General features: G+C 43.2%; 1 protein-coding gene across 7 annotated transcripts in view; it reads right to left on the minus strand.

The window, feature by feature from the left end:
• Nucleotides 1-18,206, minus strand: part of gria3b (glutamate receptor, ionotropic, AMPA 3b) — an 85,213-nt gene that overhangs the window by 11,330 nt on the left and 55,677 nt on the right. For all 7 annotated transcript variants that reach the window (XR_004615147.1, XR_004615148.1, XM_034597641.1 and 4 more), the window contains exons 5-12: nt 17,552-17,605; nt 16,491-16,652; nt 15,148-15,315; nt 14,661-14,765; nt 12,559-12,663; nt 10,494-10,700; nt 7,892-8,265; nt 6,323-6,521 (exon numbers count right to left, since the gene is read on the minus strand). Coding sequence is in view for 5 of the 7 variants with exons in the window: in XM_034597641.1 (XP_034453532.1) it covers nt 6,323-6,521; nt 7,892-8,265; nt 10,494-10,700; nt 12,559-12,663; nt 14,661-14,765; nt 15,148-15,315; nt 16,491-16,652; nt 17,552-17,605 (1,374 nt within the window). In the remaining 2 variants the exon portion in view is untranslated. The remainder of the gene's footprint in view (nt 1-6,322; nt 6,522-7,891; nt 8,266-10,493; nt 10,701-12,558; nt 12,664-14,660; nt 14,766-15,147; nt 15,316-16,490; nt 16,653-17,551; nt 17,606-18,206) is intronic.

Here is an 18,206-nt window from a genome sequence, read left to right on the forward strand (position 1 = left end):
TTATGTCTTTGGATTTGGGATAAAAACTTCCAATGAGCAGCTGCCGCCTCTGGAAAATTGTAATGGGCAATTTCCACTGCATTCTATGAGTTTATAAGCTAAACACGCCTAAAATATTAATCAGATGGAAAATGAAAAAAACTGTTAGTTGTTGTGCTTGTTAACAGGTCATAGAGTCAATTAGGAAGTCTGGAAAAGAGTATCTGTATTAAAGCTTTACTTAAACTTGAAGATAAAGGATATTTGAGCACACACTGAACTCTGGTTCTTTGGAAATCCAAACACACTTATCAGTAAATTGACTCATCACAGTCCTGAATTGGTAAAAGCCTCCTTAATAAGAGCAGGCAAAAGCATATCTATCCTCTTATGCTTTTCTATTAATAAACAAAAGCATTAACCTTGACCCAACGAAAGTGCCTCACTGGCATGTAATCATATACAATTTGTTTGTAGGCATCTGTCATAGAGCATCAGGTCAAGGGTGAGGATGAGATGTGACAGCAACATAACACAAATTAAAAGGTCTGCATGATGAATGTTCCCCGCTCAGATGAAAAAGGCTTGAATCCGGGGTGATGGACGTTCTATTCTAATGCAAATACAGCAGACTGGGAGTGGGGGGGCCACGATTAGAGATAGATGTGATGTTTTTGTTTACAATCTTGTTCAATGTGTTCATTGTGGAAAGGACATTCGTTTTGGAGGACGATTCCCCCAAAGGCCTGAAGCTCGGCAGCGGGAACGCTGCAGACGCCTCCTCAAATGAAGAGAAAAGAATGGATCTGGGCATTGATTACTGGTGACTGAGTGTGCTGCCTCAGTGCTTTATGAAGTCAATTGATCAATATCAGAGCTGGGACAAAGTGCAACCAAAACCTAAATAGGCCCGAATCTGCCGCAACTAAAGTCACCAGCAAGATGCTTGAAGCAGATTCATACGGAGAGAGGAAGAAATATTTGATTATCGAGTGATGGCCCATAAGTGTGCATACATACACACACACACACACACACACACACACACACACGCACTTTGAGCAGCTATCCTTAATAGGACTTTGCATTGACTTCCATTCATTGTAACCAAAACCTTATCCCTTAATTTTATCCATAACCAATTCATACCTTATTATAGCCTTAACCTAAACACAATTCCAATCTTACCTCTAACCTTAACCAGAAGCTCAATAAAGAAGCTCAAAAGATTTGCCTCATTAGGACTGAGCTTTGGTCCCCATGAGGACAGCTGGTTGGTCCTGACAAGGTCAGTGTTTATGCTGGAAAAGGTCCCAAAGAGGTATAAAAACACACACACACACACACACACACACACACACACACACACACACGAACATGCCATGATGTATTGAAAGTCGACTCTCATCTCCTTTAAAATCGAATCATTCACGTTCCGGTCTACAGTGGTCATTTAAAATTCAATTAGGGAATAATGACTGTAGAAAGTCCATCATCAATGAAAAGACAACTTGCTGAGCAATTATATACTGCCCTAAATACAGCTCCATACATGTGGCTCTCCCTCACACCATATAATGGCCCTGTGAGGACGTACTGCTGTGGTCGAAATGACCTTCCAGACGATTAACAAGGATTTGATGGCTGCTGTATAATGTAAAAAGAAACACCAGTCTATGTTGCAAACTGCGTAACTCTCGTCCTCTAAGTGTCTCCACATTACACTAAAGCAATCATGATGTTGCTGTTTTCATAACAAAGTACCCATGTAGTTGATCTCAGCCAGCCCTCCTACTAAAGTGACACAGTTACATCATCTGTGTAGGTGTTCCTCCTACAAATCTGTCTGAAGCAGTTCCCTGCTGTCTTCTAACAGCCATAAAAACAAACTCAGGTCTCTTGTTCCAGCCTGGTGACCTAAGGTGAGGTATGAAGAGAACAGGACTTGCCTTCAGCAAGACAAGGTTAGGGGAAAGCCAGAGGAAAAGTGGTGGGTGCTCATTATTCTTGTAGGGAGAATGTTGAAAGTCGAATCAGCACAGCACCACATAGAGAATAGACATGCACTCCATGCAGACAGATACAGATGAAGGTTTACTTATAGCGAGGGTCAGGAGTTCATGTTTTTAATTCTTAAACCTGTGACAGCTGCAAACATAACATGGACATATTATCAAGCACACATGCAGCAGAGAGGACACAGCCATAGGTTCAAAAGTCTGATGAATATAAGTCTAATATTCACTTCCTTTTAGCTCTGTTTTAGACTCCACCTACCCCCAAGGGAAACATCTCCTCTTATCTGTAAAATGTTCCATTAGAATATTTACCAACAAGCAGCTAATTTTCTTCTGGCTACAGCAAATGGAAATGATGCTATGCTCGCAAAGTTGATTTTGAATTCACCTTTTTGGTAATATTATAATACAATATAATTATTATTTGTATTTATCTGTTAAGATTGTTTTGTATTCATATATTGTAGCTATCTACACTAAAATAAATTAATATTTTATATCATGTTTAAAGGAAACATTTAGCTGTGTCAGGGGGCTAAGTATTTTGTTGGATGGCTGAATTTGTTCCACAGTCCACTGTTAACTCTCTTCCCAGACAAGCTTTGGGATATATGCAGTCTCTAAGCAATCTAAAGATGAAATGCGTATATATTAAAAATTTAAATCTGCGTCGTATCGGGAGATGGACAAAACGGATTTGGTCTGTGTTTTAGTAAATCTCTCGTTTGGGGATTTTGTTGTTCCAGAAATAAACAGTGTCATTAAAATGTCTGAGAAGGGACAAGTGATTAAAGTCCAAAGTCAAAGAAATTGCCCTCTCCATTCTAAATAACCACTTAATCTGTATTGATTCCGAGTTACGCAGCATTTCCAGACCTCTGCCCACTGCCCTTCGAACCGCAGCCTGTTGTTTATTCTCACTGCGGCGTCTCGGGCTGCTTTCATTATGGCCTCTCGCACACACGCTCCACTGCTTGTATATCTAAATGCCATCTCCAAACACCCACCACTACATTTCCTTCAACCTTACTTCCCTTCCATTTTGTTTGTGGACATCACCACTTTCCCCCAATATCCTGTTTGCCAGGACTACCTGTATCTCAAGTATGCAGAAATGAAAGTTGAAGCTCTGTGGGTGTACTTTGTCATTGAAGTGCCACACGCCATGCCCTGAATACCAATTGCTCGTCTTTGATGCTTGTTGCTGGACTCCAATAGCTGCTGTTGCTGCTCATCTGAAGTTCGACGAGGCCCACTGAGGACAGCACTTTCCCTCAGAGGTTACACGTATCTCACACAAGTCTGTCATCACTTTTGTCAGCTTTCTCTTTTATGCAAACAGGCTCTAATCTTTATAGGAGCCTCCCCTTCACTCAGCACTGTACTGAAACATAAAATGACAAGAGCTCGGGGAGTTGTGCTACACTGTGCTGTATATGATTGCAGGCCGACCTACAAGGATTTCTTGAATAAATATCCTCGCTGGCTCCTCTTCATGCAGCCCTGGCTGAACGCAGGTCTGCTCTGCATAAAAAAGCTACTTATTAAACATTGTGTTGGACCATGCAGGAGCTATAGTGTCGGTGCCGCAATAGCTGAGACGTGAAATTGATTTTCACACATAGTGAAATGCATTGGTGACTGCAACCAAGCTGTTGTTCCCATCTCCACCACACCTGCAGATCAGTAAGATGCATGATGTTTGCTGCTCAGGCTCGGAGTAATGTAGAATCTCTTTGAAGGGAACAGAAAACAATGCCGCAGTCTCATTTCTCTGTGCAATTATCATTCTTTCATTGTTACGCTGTTAAATGAGGTGCATAAAGGGACAGCAGTGTGGTTGTCTTTGATGGTCTCACCCCAGTCTTTACACGTAATTAAACAGCGACATCAGCCCATTTTATCATCTCAGCCATTATTACCATCCGGCTTCTCCTTCAATGTACATTTCAAAACGCAACCGTGCCAAGCCTTTTGATGGAATAAAACCTCATCAAGAGGATAAACATGGCCTTGCTGGTACAACTCATCATTTTCTAATCATCCAAAACACAAATATACAACTGACGGCATAAAAAGATCCGTGACAGGTATTAAAGCGATGAAACAAATCGCAGTGGCGCATGGCAGCTGCTACGTCAGGGGAAGAGCAGCACAAAGCTTGAAGCTATCTCGCATTGTGTCAAGGTAAAGCAACAGACAGGCTGGGGACAGAGGAGGAGAGGGTGCCCAAAACAAGCAGGGTAGTCTGGAGAAGAGGAGCCAAGAGCAGGTAGAGCCGCGGTGCCAAGCGCCTACAGCCATTCAGGCTGCTGCTGGGCTTGTCGACAGGCTCCCAGGCCAGCTGTCCTAGTTGGTTGCGAGCAGCAGAATCTGGGATTTCTGGGCAATCAACACCACTCTCTTTGAAAATTCCTCTACAGCTTCTCCTCATTCCCATCCCAGAAATTAAGACACACGGTGATGTGAAAACAGTCACTGTCAGGTAATAAGCCATATGTCCAAACTGTCAGTTTCTAAGGAGCTATGAAAAACAGCCTCTGAGGGATAACGTCAAACACAGAGGACAATGAGACAATGAATCTGATTTGAAAACGGAAAAACTTGAGTTGAAGGTTTCTTAGCTCATTATAGTCCTTGTTCTTATATTCACATCACAGTATCTTCATGTTATTGCAAATTTTGCAACATATTCCTGAGCTCACTGCTCTCGTCAGGTCGCTTTGCAGAATCAACCAGGTGAGATCATCAAAAATTAAACACCAGCGGTGTCAGAGATGATGACATATGTCTTGTTTGAAACGTTGGACTTGATTTAAAATTTCCAGCTGGCTGATGCCGTATGTGTCTAATTAAGCCTGAATGTATTTCCTCAAAAACAGATCTGCGATAGAACTTGAACCCTTATTAATCAGTGTTTTTTTCCTTGTCAGCCCTCTCCAGCTTTAATTAAAAGTCCCTTGGAATAGCGGTTCACGCATGACATTTCCTATTTGAAGACTTGTAAAAGGGATGTAAGTAGGACACTCATTATAAAAAATACAGGAAATCTGACCACCACCTCTCAGATTGTTTGACCAGCAAACCTTTGCGTAGCTCCATTGTCCGGCTGAAAGCCTAATCTGTAATTGTCGTCCATCATGTCTGCAACACAAAGACATAGTGCAGCCCCTCTGATGAAAGGGAAAGTAATGACAGGGGTTTCTATGGAGAATCACGTGTTGCTGTCACACATGTCAAATGCCATGTTTCATTGGATATATGATCCTGTCAGAGAACCTTTCACAATCAATTCCTAGGAGACTACAGTCTTTAAACAAACGTTTATTTTTAATATAAAGCTTTGAACACGCTATCTTTTTCTTCTTTGTGTGAAAAAACGTGGATTTGATTTTGCATTTTGTTGCGCTGAGCGATTCAACCCAGGGGTAATACAAATGAATTGCTCTTTCTGCCAACAGGCTGCAGCTGTGAAACATATGAATTGTTTCTCTCCTGCTGATGAGTAATGAGGGAGTGTAAGATAAAAGACTGTCATATTGCCTTTTCGTCATCACAGGCAGAGAGCTGTTTCTATTAATTATTTTTCAACTTACTGTTCTGCAAATGAAAAAGGACTGGACTGATGGAGCAGCAGCGCCACAAGCTAAGACATCTATGGATTTCACAGCAGAAGGTTGATCAGTCTTAAAGATATGCAGCTGCTGAACTCCTGCATGTGGTTGCTTTTCAGAGACTAATGCACTTTCTTTTCAGATTTTACTTAATTTATGACTTAATTGTCGGCCTAGTCCCTCGTGCCGACGGACATATTGCTTATTCCATCTGAACCATCTTTCAGACTGCTCTGTTTGACCTGCAGGACTCTTCTTCATCAGGTCCAATTTGCCAGCTCTGGCTGGCTAGCTAATTATATTTCATGAGCTGACCCTTCTGAGTTTGAGTGCTTTGATTAGCCTCCTGTTTTTATCACCTCTGAGTCTTCTACGTTGTTATCACACTTTCTGCTGACAGGCCCAGTGCCTCAAGGTTGCACACTGCAGCACTGCTGCATCAATTTCATATTCATGTCGTAAGAGTTCAAGATCTGCTTCTCTGTCAACATGCCTCATTTGGAGCAATCTTGTGCAGGTCAGGAGTGCTTCACTGAAGGTACAAAATGGAAAAGCTGCAAGGAGGAGTTTATTGAGTATGTTACACAAAAGTAGCTCTTCTGACTGAGTGCAAAATGTTAAGGCCTTTGCATGATTTGGCATTTGAGCTGAAAGCATTTGATTAGTCAGCTGCTGTGTGTGTGTTAAACAGTATGTTTATGCACTACTTACCCTAAAAAACTCTTTTGTGGAGCCTGAGTCTAGAGTGCCATATGCTATCTCTGTCTGCTTGGCCAGATCCTCTGCACTTTCTATGGGAGAGACCATCCTCTCCACTGTCAAGAAAGCAGCCAGGTTGGCTGTGTAAGAAGAGATGATGATGAGGGTGAAGAACCACCACACACCACCAACGATACGGCCAGACAGAGACCTGCAAGAGAAAGGTTGATGACAGGGAAACACAGAATGTAATTACACAGTGACATGTGGTGCCTATAAAACTGCTAAGATCTACCAGTTGTGTTTAATGCACATGCAACGGTCATCAGAATTTCCTGGTAAATCGTTAAAATAACCCCGTACTGTGTCAGCACTCCAAAACAGTGCACTTTCAAGGAAATTAGCGGCAGTTGTTTAAATGTACTCTAATCCAAGTGTCTGTGAAACAATCTGGGTCAAAGATCACCTAATAGCCTGAAGAGAGTATTGATGAAACCATTTTGTTGACGACAATTTCAGCATTCAAAGTGCCAAACTCAATTACACTTACAGTATAATAGCTGCAATAAAACTGAAATAAGTCTAATTTCAAGTAATGAACACCTGAAGGAAGCAGGCAGTAAAATGAATATGCTTGACTAATTCATTCCATGTACTTATTAACAGCTCATCTCATCACTTGCAGGTGAAATGTCTTGTTACCTCCGCCAAGGAGGTTATGTTTTCACTTTATTTGTTTGTCTGTTAGTTTGCAGGATCACGCTAAAATTACTGGAAGGTTGACCAAGAAACTTGGTGGAGGGATGTGGTATGGGTCAGGGAAGAATCTGTTACAATTTTGATGCAGATTTTTAAAAAATGGGCGAATCCAGGGATTTTGTTTCCCTTTCTCTGCAGTGTCTACATCAGAATTGATTCAGTCTGTGGTGGTAGCGGGGGTGCATGTGCACGGGCACGACCGTGGCTCTCACACACAGCAGATTCAGAATGACAAGCACATAGACTAAAGAGTGAAAGTCAAATTATTGTGTGAGAGAGAGAACTGCATTACATGCCACGTGCAGCTGAGACTACTGTCTGCGTGGACAGTAAAAACTTTATGGACGATTGTGGGAGCTCACAATGGCACCCACAAGCATGTGGCAAATAGTGCTGTGAATAGTGCTTCATAGCTATACAATGTGGCAAAGGAGCAACAAACCACATCAGAGATAGATCTCTTATGTCATTATGAGAAAGGTAAAAAAAGTTTTGGATCATTACAAAACTCTGGCTGGGTAAATTAGAATAAGGTGGACCACCACAGTCTGGATAACTAATGGAAAACACTGTTTTGGGAAGACAGGGCATTAACCTTGGTTAAGGAATGCGCTCTCAGAGCGCCCATTTCATCTGCTTTGTATTTTTTTATTTGTTTGTTTGTTAATAGGATAATGCTAAAACTGCTCAACTGATTTCCATGAAATTTATTGGGGACTGTTGTGTCTCTGCGGAGGTTTGTGATCTCTGAGTGTCAAAATAATGCAGTATCACTGTTTCTTTTCTGCTGTCCACTGCTGGTGTCTATTGCAAGTGACCTACCTGGGTGAGATGTCACAGCCCTGCTGCATGAAGGCGCCCAGTGAGAACCAGAGGGAATTGAAGATGCCAAAGTCATTGGGAGGATCAGGGGGAGTCTGGGGGTCTTTGGTCTCGTCCTGTTCCTCCAGGTTCCACTCATAAGGACTGAACCGACTGACCAGGAACAGGACCACGCTCACCCCAATATAGGCAAACACTATACACATCCAGATCTCATAGGCCAGCGGGTCCAGGAAGGAGAAAACACCAGGCTTGGACTTTTGGGGCTTCTTTATCATAATGGAGATGCCCAAGCTCATAAAGGGCTTGGAAAAGTCTATCACCTCCTCTCGAACCAGAGTAATGGTGAGAGGTGCAACAGCTATATCTGCTCTCTGGAAACAGGGACATGCACAGTGAGCATTAGTTATGACCTGCATGAAGAAACAGGTCATTTTACATATGTGTGTGTGTGAATGACTGGAGCTGGAGAGGGAAGTTAAAACAATGTTTTATCACACATATTTTACACTGTGACGACTGAAGGCCAGCTGAAAGGAAAACACACACACAGGAGGAGAAGAGTGGCATTTGCACAGTGTTAGGACTTAGGATTGTTAATACATTTCAGATCCAGACTGTAAAATGAATTATTTTCACGGAAAATGTGTCCACATTGGGAGGTAAGATGGAAGAAAAGCTCCCAAGGGCCCTGCGAGACTTTGAGAGAGACAGCTTGGAAAAAATCCACAGAGGCAGATGGGAGTTTGAGTCATATTTGACCAACTGCTTCCTTAATCAGGACCCGAGGAGAAACAGTCTGGAGAAACTTTTCAGTGGTGCGGCTCCTAAAAACTCACACCACATCTTGTAATGAAACTCTGTATAATAGCTGTATCAATACTCGCGTTGATTACGGTAAAACTGCAAAGTAATACAAATCTGTAACAGCGATTCAATAAACGGCTGTCATTTAAGAAATAAACCGGCAGGCCCTGGCCGTGTGAACTCCATCACATGCCGTTCAGTTCAAGATTTCGCTCACACAGCTTATTCTGGCGTTTGCTTTATTTGTTTTATTTTTTCAAGCTGTTTCTCTTGATCTGCCTCCTTTGCTCTGCTGCTTCATCCGCATTATGCTATCGAAACACATGGACGGAGGTGGCGCTGCCTTTTTAGGACTCACAATGGGTTTCTTTGTAAAAGCGAAAAGAAAATAATTAATCACATAAGACAGTGTTACTGCAGCGCGTGTGTGTGTGTGTGATTAATTAAATAAGTGCTGCTCTTCAAAAGGAGCCGTTCTGTGAAGGGCAGTTCTTTGTATTGCGCTTTATTGTCTTTTTTTCATATTGAAATTGAGAAAACATTGGGCTGTGGCAGCGCGAGGCAGAAAACGTTTCTTACAAGGTCAAACTAGGAGCAACACAAATAGACCCAATAAACACGACTGTTTTCTTTGTGCTGTCAACACAACACTGCGCAGGGCTATAACCATTTAATCCTTGTGCAGGCGTAAGCAGCCCTCAATCAATGGTGAGGGAAACAAAGCAATAAAGAGCAGCCCCGGGCCTAACCTTTAAAAAGACAACTAAAATCAAATTAATTTACTGGTCAAAAGGTCAAAATGTACAAAACTATTAGTCTCGGCCCACCTGCTGTAAAAATTACAGGCACGGAAAGACTTGACAGTGACATGATTGGGACATTTTTTTCTCCTTCCATCAGCGGGGAGTGGACTTTTCCCATTTGAGAAATAATTTGGTGGCGATAGCACATCAAACCATGCAATCTCTCGGGCTGATAGTTGGAAAATTGAACAGATGAGGAAACCTGACCCTCATGCATTTTGCATTTGGCCCCTGTTCAACTATTGTTGCCTCGGAGAAAGGCGAGAGAAACGGGGGGGGGGGGGGGGGGGGGTGCTCGAGGTGTTGCAAGAGCCCGAGAGCTCTGTCAGATGTAAAACACGGCATGACCCTCCGCTAATGTGCGAGGTTCGACCTTTATGGAGCGCAACACATATGGATCTTGTTGTTTCAAACCGCAAGCCACCATTTAGCTGTTGATTCTAAAGCAGATTTTCTCAGCTGTGAATTTACAATGTGGCATATTCATCATACACATCAATCATTGAACATAATTACACAATCACTTCAAAGGCATACAATCTTTCATTCATCAAAGTGGTTTCAGTGTGTTCGCCATATGGACTCATTGTTTTCATGTACCTACCTCTGTTTTGACTGTGCCAGAGAGAGAGAGGGAGAGAGAGAGAGAGAGAGAGAGAGAGAGAGAGAGAGAGAGAGAGAGAGAGAGAGAGAGAGAGAGAGAGAGCTTTCTAGGCTAAGCAAGGAGGATTAATTGCAATGAACAGCACTGAGAAATGATTTCATTTTCTCCGTCTCAAGATGATCACCAACACCCCCCAATGCTTGAGGCTGCATTCAACAAATTCACTCACAGCTGAGCTTCCTGAGACAGCATCAGACTTTGAACTGGGCAAGAGCTGATGAGTTCGGGTTGGTGATAACCTTGAGACAGAAAAATGAGATCTCCTCTCATGTTGAAGTTCCTTGCAAACTGCCATGTAATCAGTGAAATCGAGGCTCCCAGTACTCACCCCATAGACCAGTTCACCCACCATCCCGTTCCACGTCTTGGTCTCGGGGTCTCGGGCTCCGTACTTCCCATCCATTACTATAGACAGTTTGTACTTAATTCCAACATGTTTGGCAATCTCAGATGCTAAATCGACGCAGTAGCCTTCATATCTGTCATTCCCCTCCAGATGATTATAATTTTTCTTGTACATCACATAAGGAGCTTCCTGTTGATTCAAACACACGCTGGTTTATTCACTCCCATGCCATGGCACACATTCAGTTATACAGAAATATGCATACATGCACCCAAATGTGCCCATGCACGCGCGCACACACACACACACACACACACGTTTCCAACATTATAAGCTGCTATAACCACATCCATGCAGGCATGCATACGAAGATGATGCCCTGCGAATGCACAAATATGCACTTATAACAGCAGCGTGAGCGCGTGGTCACCCTGCGGTCAATAAGCCGTGGCGGCCAGCAGACACCAAGCCCAATGCACCCAACCCGGTTTGAGCCCGAGGGCGCAACTCGGTGGCACAATAAAGGTTAGAGGAAGGGAGAGAGAAAGAAAGTTATTTTTCATCTTATGTGGGAGAACACAGGAGGCCAGAATGAGATTTAGCAGGGCTGGGAGTCATTGGTAGGCAAGGTGTGGGTCAGCTCAGAGGTGGGTGGGGATGGGAATGGGGATGGGTTTCATAAGTAAATGCCAGTGACAGGAGAGGGATCAGAGAGTGCCCATAGTATCTCAACATATTCAAGCACATTTGCACCAGTGCGAAGTTAAAGGCTGTTTCATTCCAGAAAGAAAAGTAAATTAAAAACAGAATGAGCCACTATTTGCTATCCAGAAAAAAGTGCAAACAAAATGAAAAATAAAAATAAAAACTTTCAGAAATAAAATAATTATGTCAGGAGAGCGGGAGCGTGCTAGCTTTCCTCTCCTTGTCAAAAACGCTGGTGCAGCTCGTCTTTTCTCTTTACCGAGCACATCATCATTATCAAACAATAGGACCGCTCAGGAGAGCAGGCATTGTCATTACAGCCACACACAATTAGAGTGCAAGTAGGAGCGCAATGGTTTGTTTGTTCTGTGCTGAACGTATCCCCTCACATTGGATCTGCTGAGCGTTTCCCTCGAGTTAACACGTCTTTACCTCCCGACTGTATTCCTCATCTAGAGATGTTAAACGTTTCCTCTCTGGCGATTGAGTGACACCCTCCTGTGCCTTGGAATACAAAGGGAATCTAAGTGTGGACAAACGCCAGAGATCCTTATTATTTCCCAGACATTTTTCTTTATCATCCACTTGCAGAGAGTGAGGTATTGCATCAGGTAATTATAACGCCATTATACAGTCAGTAAATACACTCGCAATGGAAGTGATCCAATAAGCTTGAAACGTTTAGTTGAGTGCAGACAGTTAAAAGCAAATAAATGTAAAATATTTCTCTCTTTATTGTATTTTGGTCTGGGGAAAATGCCCAGAAAATGATTCTCTCCTGAAGCGCTGACTGGAAGTTATACTTCAACACAGAACACATGGAGGAGCAATACAAAATAGATTGGAGAGGCGATAACAAGGGAAGAACACTACGCCGTCTTATCCCTGCTCCAATACTGTTTATTTTGCTTTGCCGGGCTTGAGAAACCATTGCAGTATCGTCCTCTAGTCATTCTTCGGCCAGTCTATCCCAAGTGTCATTGAACATTTACTTGATGAGGACAGACAGGTCTACTTACGTATGCGTTTGTATGCGTTTTTTTTTTTGTAATTGATGGAGTCAACCACTATCATATACAGTATACCATTATTGTGATGTCACTGCTACGACAGGCCACTGAAGTATGGAAAATCAAAATGCTTTGACACCCACACTGATACAGTTGAAACACTCCCCCCGGCTTCGGATCGACTGTTTCAACGTGTAGTGAGTGGATGGAAAGCAACACAAAAAAGATGTGGTTCTACCCGCCCAGGACAGAATGTATCACTCGTTGGAATCAACACCATGACCTTGAGTGGCAGAATATGTGAAACATTTAAAACTGCGTGGAAAGTGTACCATAATAGTAGTGACCACAATGGTTCGGTTTTCCACTGAGGAGTCGTTGGAGACCTGCGGGTCCATAATATTTACAAATCGCGTGAACTCGTTCCAGTACCCGATCTGCAAAGAGAAAACGGTGGTTAGTGGTGCATTCCGAACCACTGACGTCACTGATGTAAAAGCACACATAGCAGGGACATATTTAAATATTACTGGGACCTGGTATGATGCAGGTTTTATTAAGACAACACTGTATTTTCCAAGAGGTCAACCAAAGCATCAGCAAATGAGCAGAATACCAAAATGGCAGACAAGGCCCAGTAATCTAAGCACAAAATAAATAGAGTTGATTCTATATTACGACATTTATCATGTTATTAGTGCCACATTCAGAGATATTATGAAAATACACTATGTTTTTTATTATCTGCACCGGCTCAAATAGCCAAATATGCTGCAATTGCACTGCATGAGCATACGCCAGACGACTTCAATCCCTCCCACCTCCAGCTTCCCAGGTTTTATGGTAAATAATTAATATTCAGGCCTATGTACTGCATACATGTTAAATAATTTAGTATAATATCCCAGTGGCTCTACAGTTTCTCCTGCACAGTCCTGCCATTGCAGTTACTCTGTTCTCTGCTATACAGATGCTTGAGTCAAACCAATGTCAAGTGTTTGTTTGCCCGTCTGAAATAATGGCTGTTCTGGCTCTCGATGAAACATGTTGCATCTGCGGCTGCCAATAGTTTAACTGTTGCTGGCTACGATTTCCCCCTTCACATCTGGTCCGCATTTTTATTTCTTTTGCCTCAGATCTTTAAATGTTTGAGGCCAGACAGGTGTACAGCAGAAACACCGAGTGGAGGCGCTAGAAAGCAGCGAACTTCTCAAACTGGAGCTCCACACTGTGGTTACAGTTGTGGATGTTGATTAGAGCACTTTCTCTCCAGACCCAGAGACAGATGTTTATTCCTGCCTCTTGACCGACAGTGATATTTGAGGAGCGCTGCTCGTGGGAGCAACACTGTGGGAAGCTGTGTCATGGAGCGCTGCTCCAGAGGCAGAGTCCTGATCTCACTCTGAGCAGCTGGGACAGAGATCAGCCCATACATCACTGGTGACAGCCACAGCTAAGATCCCTCATCCTCTAACTGTCACTGAGGTGACTGGGGGCTCCAGGTCCTGACAAACTGCTGCCTGGCTTGTCTCATGTTCCATCCCTTCCTCACTCTCTCCCCCCTGACCTCCTTTCTCCCACTTGCTCCATGCCTCTCCCTGCTCCCTCCCCCTCTGCTTTTTAGTGCGGGGACGGCTGTAAAGGCTGCGTGATGCTAATTGAAGTGTAGGCTTTAGAGGCCTGGGAGGCAGGCGGCATAATCACATGTCATATCAGGCTGAGCCCACACTTACCCAGCTAACGAGAAATTCACAGCTGTCTCTTCGAACCCGGTGAGGTTATGGAATAAAACCAGAGATAGTCATTTGGTACTGGTTAAAACGTGAATGTACCGCTGGGAATTACCGTTTTGAAGCGGAGCCAGAGGAATTCTTGGATCCCCTTTGCAGTAATTGGTTATTTGAATGGTAATTACTGTCAGGAGAGGACCAAATATCATATCTGCACTGTCCCAAGGCACGGAAAAAGCCTTATATCATTCTTTTGATAGGACAGTTTTACAGATCAGATCGCGGGCTGTGTGTGATTTGTGGGGCTTTTAATTCTTGGCATGGCTCGTCTACCGAACAGAGGTGGAGAGATGCAGTTGGCATTATTCTGCAGTGTCCTCTCAGCCCTGCCGGTCCACGTGACTGAAAAAGCCCTTTGATAAACGGAGGTAGAGTCTTGTTGGGAAATTAATTATACTTGAACACAATCGCTGAGCTCACACCATGGGTTTGTCATACCTAAACATGTGGCCACCATCCCTTAGAGTTTTATTTTCAAGTACAGATGATCAATCAATCATTTGAAATTACAATTTGGTCATGAAGTCATGAACCGAAACCTCGAGGTGTGCCAGGTGTTAGCTGTGTTCTGACAAAGACCAGGATTTTTTTCTTATTTGGCACTTGATAAATGGAACCCGACAGGGGTCACCGCTCTGTCTTACCTTCCTCGGCCCACCTGTTTTCATCTCATAAACATCTATAGTGTAGTTGGTCCTGCGGCCGTAGTTGTCGAACTGGATGTTCCCGGTCATACCATGCACTTGGACCTGGCATGAGGGGCAGAGAGACACAGGGAGATGTGTAGCAGTCATCACATTGCACATATTGCTGTTATTAAGGTGCTTGTGTCCATGCAGCTACTGGAGTGGTGCACAGAGTCTGTTAATCAAATGATGAACTGGATACGCTTTAATAAAAGATGTAGTTTTATGGTAATGAGGGCCTGGATTTGAGTGAGCTCCGTGCAGAGATATCTGGAGGCAGAGGGAGGAGAACAGCTCTGCGCTCTCTTTCCTTCTCTCTGTCAATTTCCATCTTTATCACACTCTAACTCGCTATCTCTGCTTCACTTCTTCTGGCCTTTTCTTTGGTTATCAGCTTCCCCCTCTCTCTCTTTCTGCCTCCCTTTCCCCCTCCTGCCCCCCCTACCGTTTTGAGAGCTCTCTCGATGTCGATGCCTTGGCTCCAAGGTACAGCGGGATTGGCAAGACAGTCTCCAGCGCTGCCCCGGCGAGAGACATCCACACGTTGGCGCCGCAGGTACCTGAATGCCTCAGCTATCACCAGGATGGCATCATGGGTCAGTGCTGAAGTGTACTGTACAAAAAAAAAAGCCCAGTGAGACAAGATCACGTGGCAGCAGATAAGATGAAGTCTTAACAGGTTTATATAAAACACTGTGTAGTGACTATAAGACATTTTTTAAGACTAAAAATAAATAGTTTACAGCACAGGGATTATTTAGTTTCAATTGGTAATAACATATCTGAACAGACAAAAATAGCATGTGAGGTTCCTCAGGGCTCCATTTTGGGGCCTCTTCTGTTCAACATCTACATGCTCCCACTCACTCAGATAATGGAAAACAACAAAATATCTCACCACAGTTATGCAAATGACACAAAATTACATAACACCAGGGGACTATATACATTGAATAAAAAAACGATGGGATGTGTCAAAATTGGATTCAGTTCAACAAAGATAAAAACTGAAGTACATGTTTTTGGAGACCGGGAACAACCAATAAAAGTCCGTGCTGATCTTGAATCTGTAAAGTTAAAACCAAGGCAGAAATCTTGGTGAAGTCACAGACTCAGACCATAACTTTAAACTGCTGTGTATTGAGCTTTCATATAAATATGTCATATTTTCAAATAAATCTGTTTGCAGTTACTTTTTGCAGTAAAAGTGTCTGTGTTGCTTCTTGCCGATGCACGTCGCTGCCACCAGGTCAGATCAGCGTGGGCGGATTGATAATTGGGTTGCTCTGACTCTGCCCCTATGATAAAATTAGATTGATTGGACAGATCTGATTTGAAAAGCCAGGGCATGTCTGATGGTCAGGACCTCTTCCAAAACTTTTAGCGCAGAGTTTTGAGAGAGACTTGAGCATTAATGTGTGATTTTATCTCCCACGCACTTCTCCTCCAACTTCGTCTGACCTTTTCACCAGCGAGGGCTGAGCCACTTGTTTGTTGACCACCGCACCATGACAAAATCTAATTAAATGCCATTCAAAATCCATTTCTTTCTCAATCATTGTTTAATTAGATGTAAATTGAAGCTGCGATATAACCTTGCCTCGCACCGCCTATCAATATATCGATCGCCGGGAAAGATGCAAAGCAAAGAGGAGGAAGCAAGGGGTGGGAGGAATGACAGGATGACAAAGGCAAACGGAGGAGGAGAGGAGCCTATAGAGAGCACTTCAGAGAGGGATGATCGTTGTATTCTGCATGTGTAATGAAAGGACCCCGCGAGCACAGTACCTTCAGAGGAGTGTTTCTGGCTTCTGGGAATTCTCTTTCATCGAGCCGCTCCCAGCGCTGCATGAACTGCTGCACGATCGGGTTCTCAGGGTTGACAATCTGAAACCCTGAAATGTTGGCTCCACCAGCAAAGACTTTGTCCAAGCTCACATTAGTAAACCCCTGAGATGAGACAGAAGGAAAAGGAGAAGAGAAAACTCATAGTTCCCGTTTTTTTCTTTGAGGTTTTTCTTTCTTTTAATGTTACTTGGGGCTGAGCACCACAAAATATTAGCAGCTTTTCTGGGAGGGTGCATTTTATTATGAACTGCATTGTGTGAGAAAGAAACATGTGTTTGTCATTACACTGAGGCAAACGTTCCTCTCGACACTTTGTGGTGCAACCTGAGTTCATTTGCAGATAAACAACCTGAAGTTAGATTGAGAGTTTGTTCCAGATCAAGTAGGGGCCAAACTATTTTACTTGAACCAGAGAAAGCTTTAGAAAGCTTTGCCATAGAAAAAAAAAAAACCCTAATGCATTTCCCTAACCTTTGCTACTTGGGCTGCCTTTAAATTTTCCTTCTTCACCCTGCAGCCATGACACAGACTTATTTATTTTTTTATGGTCAAATTGCAGTTTTTAAAAAATGCAGGACGGTGTAATGGTGTGCAAGGACGTGTGTTTGACTGATGCATTAACATTTCTTGTGACATTGCGCAAAAAAGCAGCAGGGGATCAGCCAGTGAGAGCAAGGCAGTCCTCCACTCTCAAACTTCCATGTTAATATCAAGGCTAAATGAACGGTTCCTGTCCCCAGTGTCTGTGTGTGCATGTGCGTGGGGCTCAACTTAAATTTTTACTTTCATATTAATTTACACAAAAATACAATGTCGTCTGGTTGCTACAAACATATATGTGCAAAAAAACATACAGGCATTTTTGGTTAATACAAATTCCAATAAACCTTATATATATATGTGCATGCACATTTGTGACCATGGCTGAGACTAAGGCACATCAAATGCAGGAAAAAGCGGGTTCCGCTCGCTCCCAGGAGAGCGGCAGGGTTATTACTCACAAGATTGGCCAGAATGTAGTGGTAACCACGGCTGTTCTTCCCCAGGGTCACAACCTACGGGAGAAAAACATCAATACAGTAAACCACCCATGAGATGAGAGCTAGGAGCCGTGGCTCGTATAAGCAGGCCACAACAATCTCTGTGAACATGGGGACGTCCGGTAGTCTGGCCCGAAAACAAAGAAAGAGTAACCTGAAGAACAACAAGAGAGAGGGAGAGGTTTGAGGACTTGTTCGTTAAGGAGGGGCGGATAACGGCAGAGAAACGGGAACGAGGAACATCCTTGAATATTCCGCAGACTTTGAAGTCATTCACGGTGCCGAGGATGTGAGTCCTTAGCAAGTGCTGGACAGAAGGTAGAGATACGGGGGAAAATATATTTCAAAGGAGATTACAGCGAGACAGTAAGATGTAGATCTCGCTCTGCTTTGAAAATATCACACCTTTGGAGCATAACAACATGTTTCAACCCACGCAGCCTGAAAATAGTAAGTGGTGTTGTATGTCATCCCGTCACTGTGGTATGAACCATATGTTGCCTTTTATTCTACATTTACTTCCTTTTGTTCTGGGCCTGCAGATACATTCAATAGTTAAACTCTAAATTGTTTTTCTCATTCTCCTTTTTTTTGTGCTTTACTCCTGCTGGACGTG

Source organism: Hippoglossus hippoglossus, chromosome 10, assembly GCF_009819705.1.
Source record: "Hippoglossus hippoglossus isolate fHipHip1 chromosome 10, fHipHip1.pri, whole genome shotgun sequence".
NCBI classification, from domain to species: Eukaryota; Metazoa; Chordata; class Actinopteri; order Pleuronectiformes; family Pleuronectidae; genus Hippoglossus; species Hippoglossus hippoglossus.